The sequence below is a fragment of the Equus quagga genome, chromosome 2, assembly GCF_021613505.1.
Source record: "Equus quagga isolate Etosha38 chromosome 2, UCLA_HA_Equagga_1.0, whole genome shotgun sequence".
In the NCBI taxonomy this organism is placed as follows: domain Eukaryota; kingdom Metazoa; phylum Chordata; class Mammalia; order Perissodactyla; family Equidae; genus Equus; species Equus quagga.
In genome coordinates, this window is record NC_060268.1 from 26740352 (window position 1) to 26760316 (window position 19965).

The 19965-nt window shown below is 39.7% G+C and overlaps 1 pseudogene and 2 gene segments (V, D, J or C); all 3 read right to left on the reverse strand.

The window, feature by feature from the left end:
- Positions 1–9282: 9282 nt before the first annotated feature.
- On the reverse strand, positions 9283–9896 carry LOC124235027 (T cell receptor alpha variable 16-like). The segment is given in 2 exon segments: positions 9283–9674; positions 9788–9896. Coding segments are annotated over 2 exon segments (438 nt in total).
- Positions 9897–14368: 4472 nt separating this feature from the next.
- Positions 14369–17161, reverse strand: LOC124235028 (T cell receptor alpha variable 8-4-like; annotated as a pseudogene).
- Positions 17162–18030: 869 nt separating this feature from the next.
- Positions 18031–18652, reverse strand: LOC124235029 (T cell receptor alpha variable 12-2-like). The segment is given in 2 exon segments: positions 18031–18389; positions 18601–18652. Coding segments are annotated over 2 exon segments (411 nt in total).
- Positions 18653–19965: the final 1313 nt, after the last annotated feature.

Genomic DNA, 19965 nt, shown 5'->3' on the forward strand with positions numbered 1-19965 from the left:
TATGGGGGGATGAGACTAGGCCACCCCAAAACGTGTCTCTTTTGCTTGATTATTTTTTAAGGACAAGAGACTACTCTAAAAGAAACTTTGACTTTCCCCCTAGCTGCCTAAAATAATTTAAGGTGGAAGACTTGTTCTCAGGACAGGTCATCACCATAGATAACTATTAGTAGACTTGGATGGTCTTGCTAAGCCCATCCTTATCAAAGTTCTGTTTACCAAACATTTGATTTTCCATTTCTAAGTGAATTGCCTTCCTCCTCTTTGAAGTCTCAAATCACTATCCCCAACATCTTCCTTTGACTTTAGCTGGGATTTCAGGTGGCAGGATTCAGCCATTCTGGCAAGTTACTCAGCTTTCCTGGGTTTCTCTGATGTATACATGTTATTAAGCTTTGTTTTATTTTCTCCTAGTATTCTGTTTCATGTCAATCTAATTCTCAGACCAGCCAGAAGGACATAGAGGGTAGAGGAATTGTCTTTCTCCCCTACAACTCTCAGGATACATGGTCATTTTATGATGGTGATACATGATGTGTTTGATTAATTACATCTGTGGGAGGGTCAGTCTAAAGACAAGATGACAGCTTTCTTTCTCAATGGAGAAAGTCAATGTATCTCAAAGAATAGGTGAACTTTTGATTATGTTCTGTCTAGGTTTATTCTATGTACTAATAACATGAATAGGAGGGTGTGAATTCCAGAATGGCAACGAGAGTAGATTCATGGATACTTTCCCAAGCAAAATGATCATAACTGGTGTAAGTTATTTAAAAAAAAGTTAAAGTCTCTGGACATTATCCTAAGGGTATAAAGCAAATAAAATGGGTATACAAAGAAATATTTATTCAAGAAAATCTACTAAATCTTCATAAGAAGAGAAAGAGTATGTGGTATTGGACCTATGACTCACTCCTCATCCTCCAACTCAGCATGACAAAAGCTTTGCTTTGGGTAGGTGCAGCCAAGAACACAGGCCTCCCACTTCCCTCAGATCCCAGTATGAGCTACAGAATCTCCCTGGGAGGGGCTGACTGCCAGCCTTTCTTAGCTCCCTCAGCTTTGTTTTACAGAATCTCTATTGTAAGCAAAAGGAACTGAGAGGTCTAGGGCTACTTTTCACCTCCCAGCCTCTACTCATAGGGTAGAAGCCCTACCCCAGGCATGATACACTGACAATACAGGGCCTCTATTGCCCTCACCCCACCTAACTCATGGAGTTGTGGTTCCATGACTGGAAAGCAAGCCAGAAAGACCAGAAGTTATTACCCACGCTCAGCACGCTGCTCATAAAGCTGGGATGTCACTCTGAGATAAGTAGGCCACTGTCCCTTCTCACGACTCCAGAGCAGTGGCACAAGGTTATACCAAGGGATAGAAGCAGCAAAGATGATGCTGAAAGCAATGAATATTTTGGAGGTAAACAATTAAGAGGAGGCTGGTAGCTCAATGAGAGCAACAAGCTAAGTCATAGACAACTAGATAAAAATTTAACAGGGAGAAGAGGAAAAAAGACAGTTAGAAAGAGTCTTCTGGAGGTCTGAAAAAGCCTCAAAGATAAGCCCCAAGGGCTGTCTCTGCAAAGAACCTTGCATTTAATTGGATCAGACCTTGGGGCAATTTACGCCTCCAGGACATTGTTAAAAACAATAGAATAGTCAGCCAGCACTTAGTGAAGCCTTTTGGCTAGGTGTGATACAAAAAAGATGCAGAGAGCCAAACACAGAGATCAGGGGAAAAGACTGTCAAAGAGAGAAAATCAGTATCACACCAGGACCGTCTGGGCACCTATCCAACAATGTGCCCCTGGAATAACATCACAGCCTGCACACTGCGGGGAAAATGGACTTAACTAAAAGAGTCAAGTCACTAAACAAATAAACAAATAAATAACAACAAGCCTTAAAGGGGATGTGGAATAGATGTTGAGAGTTGCTATAATATTTGTGGTAGCCTAATAAAAGCCCCCAAAGATATTCAGGTCTTAATGACTGGGATCTAAAAATGTGACTTTAAACGACAAAAGGGACTTTGGCTAATATAAATTAGCCTGGATAATCTGAGTAGACCTTAAACATAATCACAAATGTCTTTACAAGACAGAAGCAAAAGATGTTTGATTCCAGAAGAGGAAAGATATGTGGTGACGAAAGCAAGAGGTTGGAGTGATTCAAGAAGGGACTATGAACCAAGGAATCCTTATGGCCTTCAGAAGCTAGAAAGGCAATGAAATGGATTTTCCCTCAGTTCATCTAGAAGGAATCAACCTCCCAAACCTTCACTATAGCCAATGAAACTGATTTCAGACTTCTTGCATCCAGAACTGTAAGAAGACAGATTTGTTTTGTTTTAGATCAAGGTGTCAGCAGGGTTAGTTCCTTCTGAGGGCTGTGATAGAGAATTTGTTCCATTCCTCTTGCCCAGCCTCTGATAATTTGGTGGCAATCTTTTGTGTTCCTTGGCTTATAGAATCATCCCTCCAATCTCTGCCTTCATCTTCATGTGATGTTCTTCCTGTTCATCCCTCTCTGTGTCCAAATTTCCTCTTTTTACAAGGACTTCAATCATTTTGGATTAAGGTCCATCCTAATGACCTCATCTTAATTAACTACATTTGCAATGACCACATTTCCAGATAAGGTCACATCCTGAAGTACTAGGGGTTAGAACTACAATATGTAAACAAGAGGAAAATTTCATTGAGTTGTAGGTTTAACTTTTATGCACTTTATTTTATGTGTTGTACCTCAATTAGCAGGAAAAAGAGAAAGAAGAAAACCAAAGAAAGAGTATTTAAAATATTGAGATAAATGTCAGTGCTATCACTTGAGAATTAAAAGTGCTTCCATCAGGGAAGCAAGACAGGTGTGTGGGGGAGGGAGACAAAAAAGAGTGCTGATTTTGTAAATATATGAAAGTCTTATTTTCGTGTGTGAGGAAGATTGGCCCGGGGCTAACATCGGTTGCCAGTCTTCCTCTTTTTGCTTGAAGAAGATTGTCTCTGAGTTAACATCTGTGCCAATCTTTTTCTACCTTATGTGGGATGCCATCACAGCATGGCTTGATGATCACTCGCCTAGAGGGTGCTAGGTCCACACCCGGGGTCTGCACCTGTGAACCCTGGGCAGCCTAAGTGGAGCACACAAACTTAACCATGATGCCACCCGGCCACCCTCTGAGAGTATTAGTTTTATAAAAATAAATTTATTTTTAAAAAGGAGGGAAGAGAAAGGATGTTAATCAGTAGGAAGGAAACAGACGTTAAAGTTCTGTGAGCAGGAATCTGACACAGTTTAAGAAAACTATCTAAGAAGTTCAAATTTTCATCTGTTCTCTGCTAGATAGCTTTGAAAAGTTTGTGAGGAAATTTAGAATAGTAGTTAAAAGATGTCCCCTGACTCTAAGAAATTAAGGGGCTTGTCCACTGTCTCACAACAAAGAAGGCATGAATCTAGGTCTCTTCATATTTCTATGCATTTGGCTGTATATGCAAAAAGTATGTCTAGAAGCAGAAAAACAAACCAGAAACATCACTGTCCTCTAGGGAGGCAAACTAAGCTAAGTCAGGTGAAAGGGAAACTTTTCGCTGTAGCTTTTGAATTTTAAACCATGAGAATTCATTTCTCATTCAAAAATGAAATAAAAAAATACACTGATAACAAATAAGCTTTATTCTCAGAACTCAAAGATGACTCAACATTAAAATATCCGTTAATATAATTCTTCAAGTTGATAAAAACAAAATTCATACAAACTTGCAAGATAACAAGAAATAGTAAACTTCAAAAGATATTTGTGATATAAAGTCTCAACTATTTAAAAATAAAATATCTAGTTTTGTTACAAGATAAGCATATTTATACAAAAAAACTATCAGCAAATGTTAATATCCAATAGTCAAAACCAAACATCATTTATTTTAAAATTAAGACAAAGGATAAGATTACTCATAAATATTCATTAAGTGATTTCACAGCAATAACTTATAATGGCATAATATAAAGATTCTATTCATAATTCCAAGGAACAAATTACCTGTCTAGGAAGATAATTAAGCAAATTAAGAAAACCAAAATCTTCTAAAAGAAATCTAAAACAGAGGAAATGTGTATTTTCAACATTAATAGAAATTAATATCAATTATTAATAGGAAGATATAACTTTTGTACTGCTTGAAAAATATTTTTAAAATTTAATACAATATCCAGAAAAGAAAAAAATTCAAACTAAAGCAAATTCAAGAAGTTTATCCTTCATATAGCCTTTGAAAGAATATAATCTGGAGAGGTAGCAGTTTTTCCTTCCTATCTGAAATCTTGAGAATTACTCTCTTTATATGTAGGATTCCTAAATGTTATCAGGACACAGCTATGTGTTGGTGAACCACCTCCAATCCTACTAGACAGTTGGCCAGCCCTTTAAGTTTGACATTCAATTTTTTTTTAATCTACAATAAGTAGTATAGTCTTATAAACTACTAGTTAGACAAAGAAAAAGAAAATTGCCTACCAGAGAGAGAATTAGATTAATTTCCACAGAACAGTAAATGCTCCAATAGCACTTTTTAAAATGCCTGTCTGTGGATCTCTGGAGGATCCCAAGAGTCTTTCAGGGAATGTGCAATAGTTTCTACTATTTTTTAATAATAATACTAAGATATTATTTGGATTTTTTATTTTTTACATTGATGATGCTAATGAAATTGCAGATATTTTAACATGAGTAAAATTAACGACACCCAAATGTGCTAGTAGTCATTGTAGTATTCATCACCGCCACATACTTGTAAAAGAAAAAAAGAAGTTTTGCTTAGGAGTATCCTTGATGAAGAAATAAAACAAATATATTAAATTTTGACCCTTGTAGAGACATCTTTTTAATATTCTGCATGACAAAATAGGAACTACTTATAAGCACATCTATGGTATACTAAGCATGATGGTTGTCTCAAGGAAAAGAATTGTTACTTTACATTTATTCTTACATGAATTTATTTAGCATTCCTTTACTGAGTACATAGTATATGCTGAGTATTGTATTAGAAGGTTAGGTAATAACCAGAGAGAACACAATTGCTCTTCTCTGGAACCTTTAGTCCAATAGGAAGAGGAGGCAAGACAAAGTTTTAATGCACTATGGTAAGTGCCAGAGTGAAGATAAAAACATTGTCCAGTTGTTAGAAGGGAGGGTGAGGGTGTAGCTCCAGAAGTCATAAAATGCTTAAATTATAAGCAACCACTTGAACTGGAAATGGAACAATCAGTAACTATAATGATAGACACCACCACAATTCAAGGAATTGTCACCTCAGTGAAGTTTCTAGGGGTTCTATAGTGCAGAGAATGTCGAGATAGCCCCTCCAAGATGAAAACATGTGGCTGCACCTCACACCACCAGCCACACAAAAGAGGCACAACACTTGGTAGGCTTTTTTGGGATTTGGGAGGCAACATATACCACATGTGGGTGTGCGCTTTGATCTATTTTCAGAGTCAACTGTAAACCTGTCAGTTTTGAATGGAGACCAGAGCAAGAGGAAGCTGTACAGTAGGCTCAGGCTTCAGTGCAATCTGCTTTACCTCTTTGGTCTTATGATCCAGCAGATCCAACAGTGATACTTGAAGTTTCCAAGGCAAATAGGATGGAGACTTTGGGAAACAGCAATAGGAGAATCACAGCATAGTCCTCTAGAATTTGGGGGGAATATATGTCCTTTTCTTCAAATAACTATTCTCTTTTTGAGAAACAGCTTCTGATATGCTAATTAGCCTTGGTAAAGTCTGAATATCTAACTCAGGAAAAATAGGTGGCCATGCAGCTTGAATTTCCATTATGAACCAAGTGTTGACTGACCTACTTACCCACGATGTTGGTCATGCCTAGTAGTAATCTACCATCAAGTAGAAATGGTATACAAGTGATTGGGCTCAGGCAGACCCAGAAGTTACAGGTAAGTTGCATGCGTCAGTGCCTCAGATTCCTTTGACATCAAATTTTCTTGTAATGTCTATTCTCCCTTAATCCATGTCTATTGCCTCCTGGGGAGTTCCTTGCAATTAGTGAATTGAGGAAGAAAAATCAAACCTACTTGTCAAGTGAATTTACACATTATATTGGCACCACAAAAAAAAAAAAAAAGCACTATTATAACCCCACCGAGGGACAGTGATGAAGGAAAATCACCCTAAAACATCAGGAGGTACATTTTGATTTTCCATTTTATCTAGAGTAAGAGATGGCCAGAAGTACTGATCTACATTCAGTCATGGGCAGTTGCTAATGATTTTTATGGATGGTAAGAGGATCCTGTTCTTTGGAAGAAACAGGATTGGAAGACCAGTGACAAGGAAATCTAAGGAAGAGATGTCGGGATGGAACCCTAAGAATGGGCACAGACTATCAAAATAATTGTGCTCCATGTGAATACTGACTAAGGGAAAACCACTGTAGTGGAAGCTCTTAATAATAGACAAAATGATGCACTCTGTGAATGTGTCAACATCTTTACCCAGACACCTCAATGCTTCCTTAAACATCCCACAAACCAAGTGACCTTGTTCTCAGAAGTAGAAGTTATGCATGAGCTCAAAAGAATTGATTTCCCCTTATCAAAGTTGATTTAGCTAATGCTAGTGGTGACCGCCTAATCTGTCAAGCACAGAGACTAATGCTGAGTGGCCCCAATATGATTTCATTCGTAGAGGGACTGACCAGACACATGGTGACATGTTGATTGCGTTAGATAATTTCCATGATGGAGACGGCTGAAATTTGTCCTCACTGGAAATGACACACAAACTTACTTATGGATTTGTCTTCCTTGCTTATAAGGCTTCTTGCAGCATCATCTTCATGAACTCACAGAATTCCTAATCTCATCAAGATATTCCTCTTAGCATTTCTTCACATAAATGAACTATTTTTACAGCAAAGAATTACAGCAGCAGGCACAAGTCTATGGAATTATCTAGTCTTACCACTCACCCTATCACTCAAAAGTGGCTGGCCTGTTGAAACGTAGAATGGCTTATTGATTCAGTTATGGCACCAACTGGAAGACAACTCCCTGAAAAGAAGGGGTTCTGTCTTACAAGATGCGATATATGCTTTATGTCAGAGACCATTATATGGTATTGTCTCACCTATAGCCAGAATGCATGGATCCAGGCATTAAGGAAGTGGCCTTGGAAGTGGATCCTCTCACTATTGTTACCAGTAACTCACTAGCAGAATTTTTGCTCCCAGTCTTTGCAACTTCGAGCTGTGTTGGTTTGGAAGTCTCATTCTCTAAAGGGAGGAGTGCTTCCACCAAGAGACACAACAATGGTACCATTGAACTGGAAAATGAGACTGCCATGTGACCATTTTAGGCTACATATGTCATTGAACCAAAGAAAAGAGAAAGATGTTACTCTACTGACTGGAGTGATTGTTACCGATTACAAAAGAAGAATTGAGTTGCTACTACATAACAGATTATAAAAAGGGATGCGTGTGAAACTCAGGGGATTTTCTGGGGGAACCTTTGGCACTGTCATGCCCAAAAGCAAAGCCTAATGGAAAATTACAGCAACAGATAGAAAGCCAAGATTATTGAGCACTCAGACCCTTTAAGAATGAAGATTTGGGTCACTTCACAAAGTAAATAATCCAATCCACTGAGGTTATGGCTGATAGCAGGGAAGATAAAATGTGTATTAAAAGAAAGAAACTGTTTATGTCAATTACAGCCTCATGACCAAATCTGGAATCAAGGAATGTAGCAGCTTTTGATAGTCTCTTTTTGCTCTTCATATATATGTGTTGCTTTGCATATTTTGCTATTTTCTTCTCTTGCACCATAATTATTTTATATACAAATTCTTGGAGATTAACTTTACAATTTAGTCTGTATATAACAACATATTCAGTGGAATTTCCTCTGAATTTTGGAAGTGCTTAATATAGCCAGAACTCCATAGTGACTGTTGGGATTATAATGTTTTTAGGAGTCTCCTCATTTTGGGGAAAGGATGAGGACTTCACTTGTTCAAAGCACTGCTTTAGCTTGTTAGATGGAAACATAGAGTCATTTCATTGTTGTTTGGAAGTTGAGATGTGTGTGAAGGGGTACATATGAAAGACAAATAACCAGAAGGATGGGAGGTACCACATATCAATTCATTGTCTTTCAACTCCAAATCCCCCTTTTATTGCCCTATTTGTGATTCTGGACCTGGGCCTTGTAAACATTTCTCAACGCTGGCTGGCATGATATCAAGCTTTGTCAGTAGAGGGAACTCAAAGGGCACTGCAGAAGGAAGAGGCTTCTCTTCCTACTTCCATGTTTTCCTCACCACTTGTTCTTGCACTGCTTGGCCACTTATGGGACACCAGTGACACTCACCTCCAGCAAAATTCAGTGACAGTCCCACAGGTGGTTTCTTGGCAAGTTTCACAAGCACCCCAAGCAAGTTCAGCAGCACTCCTTGCCAGCTTCCTGTAAATTCTGTTAGAGTCGTGGTGGGTATTTTCCTGCTTGCCAGCCTTTTTCTCTAGCACCAAAGCAAACTTCTCCAGCATCCAGCAGGCTACAGCCGCACCCTCCCCATTGAAGTCTAGAACGTAGACTCAGCAGGAAGAATCTCTGCTGCTGGAGAGGGGGCTGTGTTACAGTGTGTTACTTTGGAACTCTGACTTAGTCCTATAGATAAGAGCTTCTCCTATGTGTGCTATTGTATGTATGTATGCTATTCCTATCTTTAGGGTTCTTTTTACACGTTACTAATTATTTTTCTATTATTGGTTAATAATTCTTTACATTAAACTTTCCTTGCTCAAATTACTGGGGTTTTTTTTGTTCCTGATTAGACCCTGATTGAGTTGGTAGGAGTCCATGAAGTGCATGAGAGGAAAGGCACTAGATGCAGGAAGATGAACAATCACATATCATGAAACAGCACAGTACTTGTAAGGAATTGTGCTTAGGTATATGGTGGTGAACACGTGTAGGGTGATGAGGTGGCAAAGGACTTGGAGAGGTGGGGCTGTACCACTTAAACCTGGAGAGGCCCAGGTTCTTTTCTAGACCAAGAAAAGAATGGTTTTTATGCTGTGCTCTATACCTTTAATTTAAAAAATATTTTCCAGGCACTACTAGACAGAGTAAATACACTTACTCTTTTTAAAACTAATTAGGCAGAGTAGATACTGAGAAATTTCTTGGACAAATCTTCGAGGTTAATCTATAGCTAACTGACAACTGATGATATTGTGTCTAACAGGTAAACTCAGCATCAGTCTCTAGAGAAAGAGCGCCCCACTGTGGCCAAGTAGAGAACTGACAAAGAAATATTTTCTGTAACTCCCAAAGGGTTTGTGCTCTGCTTCCCTTGTAAAACCAGTCACTGTGTCACTCAGAGCACAGTAATACATGGCTGAGTCTTCCTTTTGAGCTGATAGCTTCTTCAGATGGAAGGACTTCTCACCCTTGTTAAGGTTGGCTGTGAAACCTTTGATGCTTTTTCTTGAGGTGTGTGTCAGGAATAACTGAGGACCTTGATTGGGGTACTGGACATACCAGAAGAGCACAGGACTCAATGAAGATGAGTAGCTGCACTTCACCTGCACTGGGGCCCCTTCAATGACAGAGGTGCTTTCCTCAGGCTGAGTCACTGTCTGGGCTCGTGCTCCTCCTGTAACACCAAGTCTGGATCAGGTGAGTCTTGCAGACTGAGGAGAATATTTCTTTAAACTGATTCTAAATCAGAAGACCATAGAAAGATAGAATAACAAAAACTTTACTCACTGAGTGTGAACATTAGCACAAGCACTGAGAGGACGATGGGCTTCATGTCTGACCTGGGGGGAGGCAGGAGGCTCTTCTCTGGAAACAGTTCAGCCACGTGGACACTCTGACAGAGCGGTGAGTGAGTTTACCCAGCAGGTAAAGCAAAAACTCTTCCTCAAAGGGCTGGTTGCGTTCTGACTTTCTACCGAGTTCAATTTGTGTAGCATCTTTCTCTAGAGGCCAAATCTGATACTGCAGTTAATCTCAGTCTTCAGGAAGCCTTGAAATTCTCAAACAGAATTGAGGGGGATTTCCTCTACAGTTAATAAGACAAAGCGTAATGCCCTACTAATTGTTATTAGAATGGTCCAGCTAGAGAGATCAATGGAACAGGAAAGAAAGTCCAAACATACAAATTACTTATGGGAATTTAAATATAATAAAAATAGAGAAAAGATGGCATATTCAATAATATGTGCCTTCATGAATGAAGAGTCATTTAGAAATTAACAAATAAATTTGGATGCCTACCTTAATATCTGTTGCAAAATAAAATCCAAATGAAATAATATTTAATATTTTAAACTAAAATTAAAGATAAACTATTGTTTATATAAGTTTAGGATAGCCATGAATTTTTCTAGGCATGACAGAAAGTATAAGGGAAATATTGATAGATCAGACTTCATAGAACTTTAAACTTCCATACAGGTATGTCAATGAAATGTTTAAACGTTATCAAATCAAGTTATTTTCCATCCATCATCATTGATTCTGAACATCCCCACCACAGGAAGTGGTCCTTTAAAATTTTAGTTTCACAAGTTTCTTTCTTTCCTTTTTTTTAATAGGCCATAAAAGGAACAATCATTTGGCCTAGGAAGAAGGCAATTCTAGAAACATGGGGGATTGAAAATGTCCTTGATCCCCTGTGCTTATCCAAGGAGCTTCTGTGGTGACCAGTCAGGCTAGGCCGAGAGAGTTCAAGTGGGGTATCCCATTTGGGGCTTATATTTAAGTCTGGGGTCAGGTAGCAGGGAACTCCAGGATAAAGAGCAGAAAACTACGGATCACAGAGTGAGTTTGGCCTGCAGAAATCAGTGGACCTCTAAGAAGGAAACTGATTCTCTTGAGAAGCCTCTCCTCTGGCCCCCAAATAGCTGAGAAGAAAGGAACAGGAAGGCTGAGATCCATCTTCCTTCATGAAGCAGAATACAAGGAGAGCAGGGAGCAAAGAGAATTTCTTCTGGTTTTTCAGCAGGGTACTGACATTGCTGCTGATATCAGCACCCTGCTGTCTGCTGAGCTGCTGACCACGGGCACAGAAACATCTAAGCTTTTCACTCTCCCAGGATTTCCTCTACTTAAAGTGCCCCAGTAATCAGACTGTGAGGAAGAGAGTAGAGAAAGGGAAAAGATATTCAGAGAGAAATAAGGACCTGATCTAGGCCAAGTATACCCTGAAAAAATTAGGTCAATGATCAAATTTCCTCAGCCAAAAATCAGTACACATAGTTTGAAAAGTTATTGACAATTCATTTACAAGAAAGCCCTCACAAAGAAAGCAAACATATCATTGAAAGCATTATTTACTTATTTAATCACCTTAAAGGAGTAATAAAATTACATGAAACTAGGACAATTCTGTAAACCTCAGACCTATGGTCATATGAACAGATACAATGTGTCCAACAAGATTTTGGTTTATGGAAAGAGAAATAGAACATGTATACGATGGCCACCTGACCTTATTTCCATCTCCCTTGTCCTCCTATCTACAACTTTCCCTATATACTTTGCAGGTAAACCTGGCTAATTCTACTCTGTGACTATGAAGAACAGGCCAAAATGCAAGTAAATATGTCCCATTTCTTTCTCCCCAGTCTCTCCTTTTGTTTTTTCTTCTTCCTCTATATTTATTATTTTTCTCTCATTTCATCTTCTAATCTCCTTTTACCCCTTTTTTGGTCTCAGAAGAGTTTTAATAGAAGATAGAAATCATTGGAATAATTTCAAAGTGAGAGTAAAGGCTGATATTTCAGAATTTTTAGTCATGAAAATAAAAAGTATAAATAAGTAATGTAGATGTTTTCTTCTGGAGCTTCTAGCTTCACCTGGCCCTGGTTATGCTCAGTTCTGCTTGGGGGCCCCTGTCTATTACACCCATCACAAGGGTACACTTTCCTCACAGATGAATATATGTAGATTCCCCTGTTCTTTTTTTTTTTTTTTAAAGATTGGCACCTGAGCCAACAACTTACCAATCTCTCTCTCTTTTTTTTTTCTCCCCAAATCCCCCCAGCAGATAGTTGTGTACTTTTAGTTGTGGGTCCTTCTAGTTGTGGCATGGGGATGCTGCTTCAGCATGGCCGGATGAGTGGTGCCATGTCCGTGCCGAGGATCCGAACTGGTGAAACCCTGGCCGGCTGAAGCGGAGAGCACGAACTTAACCACTTGGCCATGGGGCCGGCCCCTCCCCCCGTTCTTATAGTATATGACTAGTTCAGATGCTCCCCTCACTGCTGCTAACCCTCATTCAAATTAAAGAACTTGAGAAAAAAGTTCCTCATTTAGAATAAAGCCTGGAGAGCCTCCTAGTGGTCTAAAACTGTCAGGCCAACTACTCGTCAGCCTCACCAGAACCCCAGAGCCCTCATTCCATTCTCTCCTGAGGACCATCTACAGACTATCGGGGGCAAAAGAACTCTCAGTCTGGGTCAGGATTATTTTTTTTTTAACTAAACTGCTTTCTTCTTCAAAATGCCATTTAATGGAGGTTACTATCTTAAAATATTTTGTCAAGTTGCATCTTTAAGGTTGAATATGATTTTTCCAGTCTATTTTAAAATAAGTTCACAGCAATTTATTGAAGGTGTTCTATAAGAAGTGTATGATTGAGCTCCCATTAAGTGACTGCCTCCAGTCAGCACCAAAACCACAGCTAGCACCGCACTTAACAAGACACCCAAGAGGAAGGCCACTTCTGATGAAGAAGCCCAAGAGGAGAACTGTAAGAGTCTTGTCTCTGGAAAATGAAACCAAAGCAAACTGAAGGACCATGAAAGGACAAATCTTTTGTCAGAAAAACTCCCAAAAAAATGAAAACGGGAACAAAAGGAAAATTGGAAGAATTGGCATTCCAAGATTTAGAAACTAAGGTATCAGCTACAGCCAAAGAAATAAAAGTGAGAATAAGTGAGTGATGCAGCAAGAGAGGAAAGAGCCAAGTCTGTATATCTTTGAATATGGACTCTCTACCCCCTTTTTGTTCGATTCATAGAACTACTTTTATAAATTATTTTTAAATCAATGTGTTAATAGTTCTAGAGACTCACTTATAAGAAGGTGGGAATTCCACCTCAACTCATTTTTAATAATTAGATTTAGTAATTGTAAATTTTTTTAAGAAGTGTAATCATTCACCTCGTAATTTCTGCCAAAAAAGTTATGAAATGTTGAATTAAGGGAGGCTTAACTTCTGTGTGTAAACTTTTTATAATATTTTGAGGGGCAGTTATTTTAATCCTACCATATAAATCAAACCACAAATAACAATTTGGAGTATGTATATAAAGTGGATATAAATCATCTTAAACATGTTGGCATTTTGGTACAAATGCTTGAGAGGAAATAAAAATATTCCCTGGTCTTAAATATCTGTGTTAGAATTAACAGAATCTCTGAAATTGTGAACTTTGGTAGTGGAGGCCCATTTTCCTATGAAGTTTGTTAAACGCTTTGAAAGACTGGAAATTTTTGTTGAGTATGCAATTTTATATTATATCATGAATTAGTGTGACCTCTAAAGATAAAATGCCTAAGAGTTTTTCAGTAGTTTAATCTATTGTCTCTGTTATATTTTTATGAGCTACTGGCCTCAAATTTTTAATTTGGAAATCACTGGAATAGATGTTTCAAAAAACAATTACAACTGAATAGCTTTTAGATTTTCCATATTGCATTAACAATTCTGTTCAACTTATTTATTGGATTTATGTAACACAAGATTAGAAATCTTGGTGTCATGATATTTAATTTACTTTAAAATATATCAGTATCACACAGTGGGATATTATACATGTATTTGAAGTTAAACTTTAAACCTAGGCTGAGAATCCATGCTGCACTAATTAAGAATCTGTGCTGTACAGGTTTCCATAGTTGAGAATATTTGCAGCACAGCTTGTCAGCTAACATTATAACCAAGTACTTCAGTTTTCCACATATTGATCAATACCACAGGCAGTGCTCATTATCATAATGAATGCTAGAGATGACATTTTTGTAAAAATGCTCTTGCCTTTTTCACTTCAGAACTCTGATACTTTATGATGTAGTTTCCTCAATGTGGGAGTGGGGGTAGCAAGTTGGGGGTGTGGTCCCTCCTGAAGAAATTCATCAGAAGACCTCCATCTGGTACAGAGTCTACCCAAATATGGCACAGAATTGATGTTGAAGCTACTATTCAGGAGACAAGTGCTCCCCAGGGCTCAGCCCACCCCGCCCTATTTGCCTTTACAGAAAAAGAGACCTTCTTGAAAACTCCCTGGGTTGAGTTCTTGAGTCACAGAAAGTCCCAGTGTCTCAGGAGGTTTGTGTTCAGCTCCCCCTGCAGTCCCAGGGACTCTGTGTCATCAGAGCACAGAAGAACTCAGCCAAGTCCTCCAATGAACTGAAGGTTTCCTCAGGTGGAAGGAGGTTTCACTTGTTTTAAATTCAGCCTCAGAACTTTCTGGTGTCTGAAACAAGGCTGTTTCCAGATGTGTACTTCAGGAGAAGCTGGTGTCCTTTGTTGCAATATTGCACGTCCCAGAAGAGATACGACGGAAGAGATGAGTATTTGCACCTCAGCTCCAGAGGGGCTCCCTCAGAGACAGTGATGTGGACATGAGGCTGGGTCACTGACTGGGCTCTGGTCCCTCCTGAAACATCAATGCTGTATAACTAAAAGCAGGGCAGATTTAGCCATGACGAAAAGAAGTCTCTATTTAGATTCCAGTTAGAACATGCTTACCTTTGTGAAAGTAGGAAAGGGAGCGGAATGTTACTTACTCAGGGCAAAAACCATCTCCAGCACTGGGATGTGCAGCAGGAGCATGGCTGAGCAGTGGGAACACTGCAGGCTCTGGAGCAGGAGCAGGTAGGACAGCAGCTGAGGTCACCGAGACTTCAGAGGTACGAAAAGTGTGGAGGTTGGGCTGGACAAGTCTCTTGCTTTAAAAAGTTTCAAAAACTGTTAAAATACTCTTTCTCTTAATGAGCTTGGATCTCTTCCGGCCTCTTATTCTCATCACAGGTTCCCATCTGCACAGAGGGCAGGGAGGCTACCTCAACCAGCTGTGTGGAGGAGGGGCTAAGTGGATGGGGATAATTTGCAACAAAAGAATCCTCTCGTTTGAGCAACAGCTCCCTCTGGAGGCCAGAGGCAGGACCAAAGAGGCAAGACAGCTGTTTCCTTCTAACTTCAGAGATGTGACAATCACAACTTCAACAGAATGTTTCCTCCTTCCCAAATCTGTGATGATGTCACCTTCTGCAGTATGTGGTATTAATCCTAAAACAAATGAGAAATTGGAGTCATGTAGGAATAGAAATTCACTTCACTGAGAAATTAGTCACAGAAGACTATTCTAGTCTTTGGAATAATATTAAGAGATTCTATATTATTTTTTAGAGCCATTCATTGGAAGAAATAACAAGATCAGTTGCCTCAGCTGAGTCCAGCTTTATATGGCCTTATGCTTCTGGATGTGAGCATCAGAGTAGGAGAAAGAGATTATTCCTTTATTTGGTGCTAAAAGGAAAAAAACAAATTAGACTAGAAATTCATACTTAAACTCAGCCTGAGACACGCTTTATTAATTATTTAATGAATGCAAACTAATGAAGACAATACTTTTCTTTGTCAAGCAGAAAGTATGCAGAAGACTCTTTAGTTTCAGGTGAACAAGTTTGATATTTGTTAAGGCTATGAGAAAGTAACAGGCACCATGTGTCTAAGTGGAGAAAGTGAGAGTCCTGCTCCAATTGTCCATGGTCAGAATAGACCGATATAGTCTGCCAAATTATGGGGACTTCACACTAAGAAGAACATTGACAGAGAAACATCTGCAGAGACATCTGAGAAGAATTATAAAGATAAGGAAAATATGACATATAAATAAGCGATTCTGGAAAGAATTAAAGAGAGAAAAAGAAATGTAAACCTATATGAACTCAATAAAGCTGGAAGGAGCGCAAGCAGCAAACCAGAAGTGAGAGGAACTGCTGGGGGTAGAGAAGATGTGGGATTGGGGGACAGTGACACTCAACACAGCTAAGCAAGCAGCAGTCCCATGTGGGTGGGAGATGGGGCTGTCAACAAGGGAAGTTGCTCGATGGTCCAATAGTCAGATGAAGCTCTGAAGGGAGAAGACTTCCGCACCCAATTTATTTCAGCATAGACACCATTGGGACCTAAAACAGAAATAACTAAGGAGAGAAATCTCAGGTGAAATGAGAATCTGGCCAACAGGCGTCCTTTTCACAAAGTCACAATAACTCACTCCTTTTTGAGTCCTCTGTTGACTGTTACCAGCTTGAAGTCAGTTTTCCCTTGAGTTTTGACTTACTTCTTGATTCTGCCTATAGATTTTCTTTTAAATGTGAGGGCAAATCACATGGTAAGTTTGAAATTTTAAATGTTGCTTGAGTATGCTTCTGATTCAAAATATATGACTAAGGATATGGCCTCTACCACTTTCTTTCCAAAATTCTCACTGAAATGAAATGTAGAATTGTAAACAGTATGAACCTGAATCCATAATGGGAAAAATAATAAAAAGATGAAAGATATCAACAATTCCCATAAGACAGAAAGTGAATGTGAGCACATTGATGGTGAGACAGAGAGGGGAAAAGCACAGCTCAGAATGAACTATGAGAAGATTTCAGTGGCCATGCGAGTGAAGGAAACCTACTCCTTAGGACCCTGGAGAGGCTCTGGGCTGAGAAGGAGAGTGGGTATGAGGGAGGGCGGGAGGGACAGAACACAGGGGGACAAACTGAAGGTCAATATGTGGAATAGCTACGCTAGTCTCCCTCTGTACTTATGTGTGAGAAAATTAGTAGGTCAGCCTTTACATGAGCATTTAATCTTTGCTAAAGTTGAAAAAACACACCCAGACTGCTGAAGTTTATAGCGTGAGTAGTTGACAGAATTAAGCCACCTGTGAACTGACTTTAAGAGCAGAGGAATCGGAAAAACAACTTAGTAACCAGTGTCCCGCTCACTCATCTAACAAGAAGCCTGCCAATTAATGTGGGGCACCCACATGCCCAGACTACTGGCAAACCTCCCCATTCAGGAAGAAACCTTGAAGGGACATGGGCACAGCAACATAAGGAGTCCATCCTGCTACCCAGCCCTTCGTTCTTAAATATGAACCAAGAACAAAGTGCCATTAGTTTTTTATAAGTATAGATGGCATCTCCTTCCATCAGTCTTTCCATACATGGAAGCCCAGAGTTACCAACTGCCAATCATTAGAGTCATTTATACCCAGACGCTTTATTGTGTCTAAGAGACCACATCTTCAGCTTTACAATAAATGTGACTTTTTTCCCCCTGTAACTGTAATATCTATTACAAGGCCTAACTTCTATTAGGTCACAGACATTTTTTTCCTGGACTTGGGCAATTCCATAGTGCCAAGGAATGGGGGAATTCATATGATCTGTGCAGTTTCCAACTTTCCACACCAATGCTTTTTAAGACATCCTCAATACCATAAGGTCTTTGATAATTGATCCATGCAGGTCTTTACTCATCATAGCAAAGCTCCTCAGTGTCTGGAGTTCTTTTAGATACTTCCTCACACGGGCTGGCCCGGTGGCGGAGTGGTTAAGTTCGCACGTTCCACTTCTCGGGGGCCGGGGTTCGCCGGCGGGATCCCGGCGCGGACATGGCACCGCTTGGCATGCCATGCTGTGGTAGGCGTCCCCCATATAAAGCAGAGGAAGATAAGCACGGATGTTAGCTCAGGGCCAGTTTTCCTCAGCATAAAGAGGAGGACTGGCAGTAGTTAGCTCAGGGCTAATCTTCCTCAAAAAAAAAGAAAAAAAGATAATTCCTCAGAGATCCTTCTCAGGAAACCTGAAGGCATTTGGTGCTCCCACGCCCTGCCTGTGTGTATGGAGCATTCTATGGCTATGGCTAATGCTTTTAATTTCTATTTGCTTTTGGATAGCAAACAGGATTTCTCTGCCTTGAAGCCTAATCTCTATATCAAGCATTCGAAGGGCCCCAGCAGGTTTGGGTACAGACTGCAGGTGCTGGGGGAGCACCGTGTGCTCACTGCACAGAGGTAGGTGGCTGAGTCGCTGGGCTGGGAATCTCTGATGAGCAGAGAGATATATTGGCCGGCTCTACTGTGCTGAGCTATAAATTTTCCTTCATTCTTGTCGTTGTTGGAGTATGCGTACACCAGAAACTCAGGGCCTTTCCCAGAGTACTGTCTGTACCACATGAAGTTCTGGGAAGTACGGTCACTATAAGTGCAGTTGAGAGAGGCAACGTCTCCCTCTGGAACACGCAGAGATCCAGGACTCTGCTCCACTCCCTTCTGTTGGCTCCTCACACCTGTGCAAAAAGAAAATGGTCAGTCAAAGAAGATTGTTTGGGTAGTGGAAGCTTATTTTCCAGAATTTAAATGATCTTTTCACAGGGCTTGCACCCCTACCCACCCTTAGTTAGAGGGAAAAACACATTCACTTTTCTACCTATGGGCCGAGAATAGAAAACTACTCCGAATTTTATACCTTATCTTCCCAAAGAGATGCCCAAAACTCACAGGTTAACTGAAGCCACAGGATTACTAGTAAAAGTCTTAAGGATTTCCTCATTCTTTCATCCCCTGGTTCACTGAAGGTTCAAGTTTTAAACCCTAAAAAAATAAGTCCAACTCAGACATTTCTAATTCTTCTGCTTTAGGAATAAAAAAAAAAGAATCTGTTCTACCAATTGAAAAAAGACTTCACTACTCCGGCTACACCACCAAGCCCCTCCTCTCTTCTCTCTCTCTGTCTGTCTTTCACCCACATACACGTGCACATACACAGGAATACTTGAGAGCTTTCCTCAGGGTCCCTGAGAAGACACTGCCATCTTGTGGACTCATGACAGTGATCAAAGACGTATTCAAAACGTAGACCCTTATGTGAACTGATGAAAGTAAAGATCTGCCACCTCAGTTAAATTAAAAATTTGAGAAGCATGCGGTCCAAGTCAAGATGTGTGAGGAGAGGGGGATGTGTCTGTGTACATGTTTTACATCAAATGGGAACTCTTGTCTGAGCAAGAGCATTTGTTTCAAAGAACCACTTTGCTGCACTGAAAAATCAATCATAAAGTACTCTAGACGTCTGCGTGAGGTTCTCACGATTCAAGAAGGATTTCATATTGCGTAGCTCTTCTCCACATCAGGCCAGGCATCTCTTATTTCATTCCCTCACCTCCAATTTTTAAAGAAATCTATTCTAATTTAAAAGAATTGTTCCAAGACAGAATGGCCTAAAATCTAACTGAACAAACGTGTTTGCAGCTCACAACCTGGCAATATTTTTTAACAGGAACAGGGACTAGAGGAGCTTGGGTTTCATCACCCCATTTATTTTTTTTATTTTTATTTTTTTTATTTTTTTATTTTTTTATTAATGTTATGATAGATTACAACCTTGTGAGATTTCAGTTGTACATTATTGTCAGTCATGTTGTGGGTACACCTCTTCCCCCTTTGTGCCCTCCCCCCAGCCCCCCTTTTCCCTGGTAACCACCGATCAGATCTCCTTGTCAATATGTTAACTTCCACCTATGAGTGGAGTCATATAGAGTTCGTCTTTCTCTGACTGGCTTATTTCGCTTAACATAATACCCTCGAGGTCCATCCACGTTGCTGCGAATGGGCCAGTTTTGTCTTTTTTTATGGCTGAGTAGTATTCCATTGTGTATATATACCATATCTTCTTTATCCAATCATCAGTTTCTGGGCATGTAGGTTGGTTCCACATCTTGGCTATTGTAAATAATGCTGCGGTGAACATAGGGGTGCAAGGGACTCTTGGGATTTCTGATTTCAGGTTCTTAGGATAGATCATCACTCCATTTTTTTATCTATGACACATCTGTTTTGAAACAGTGCTTGCTTAGGCCATTATTA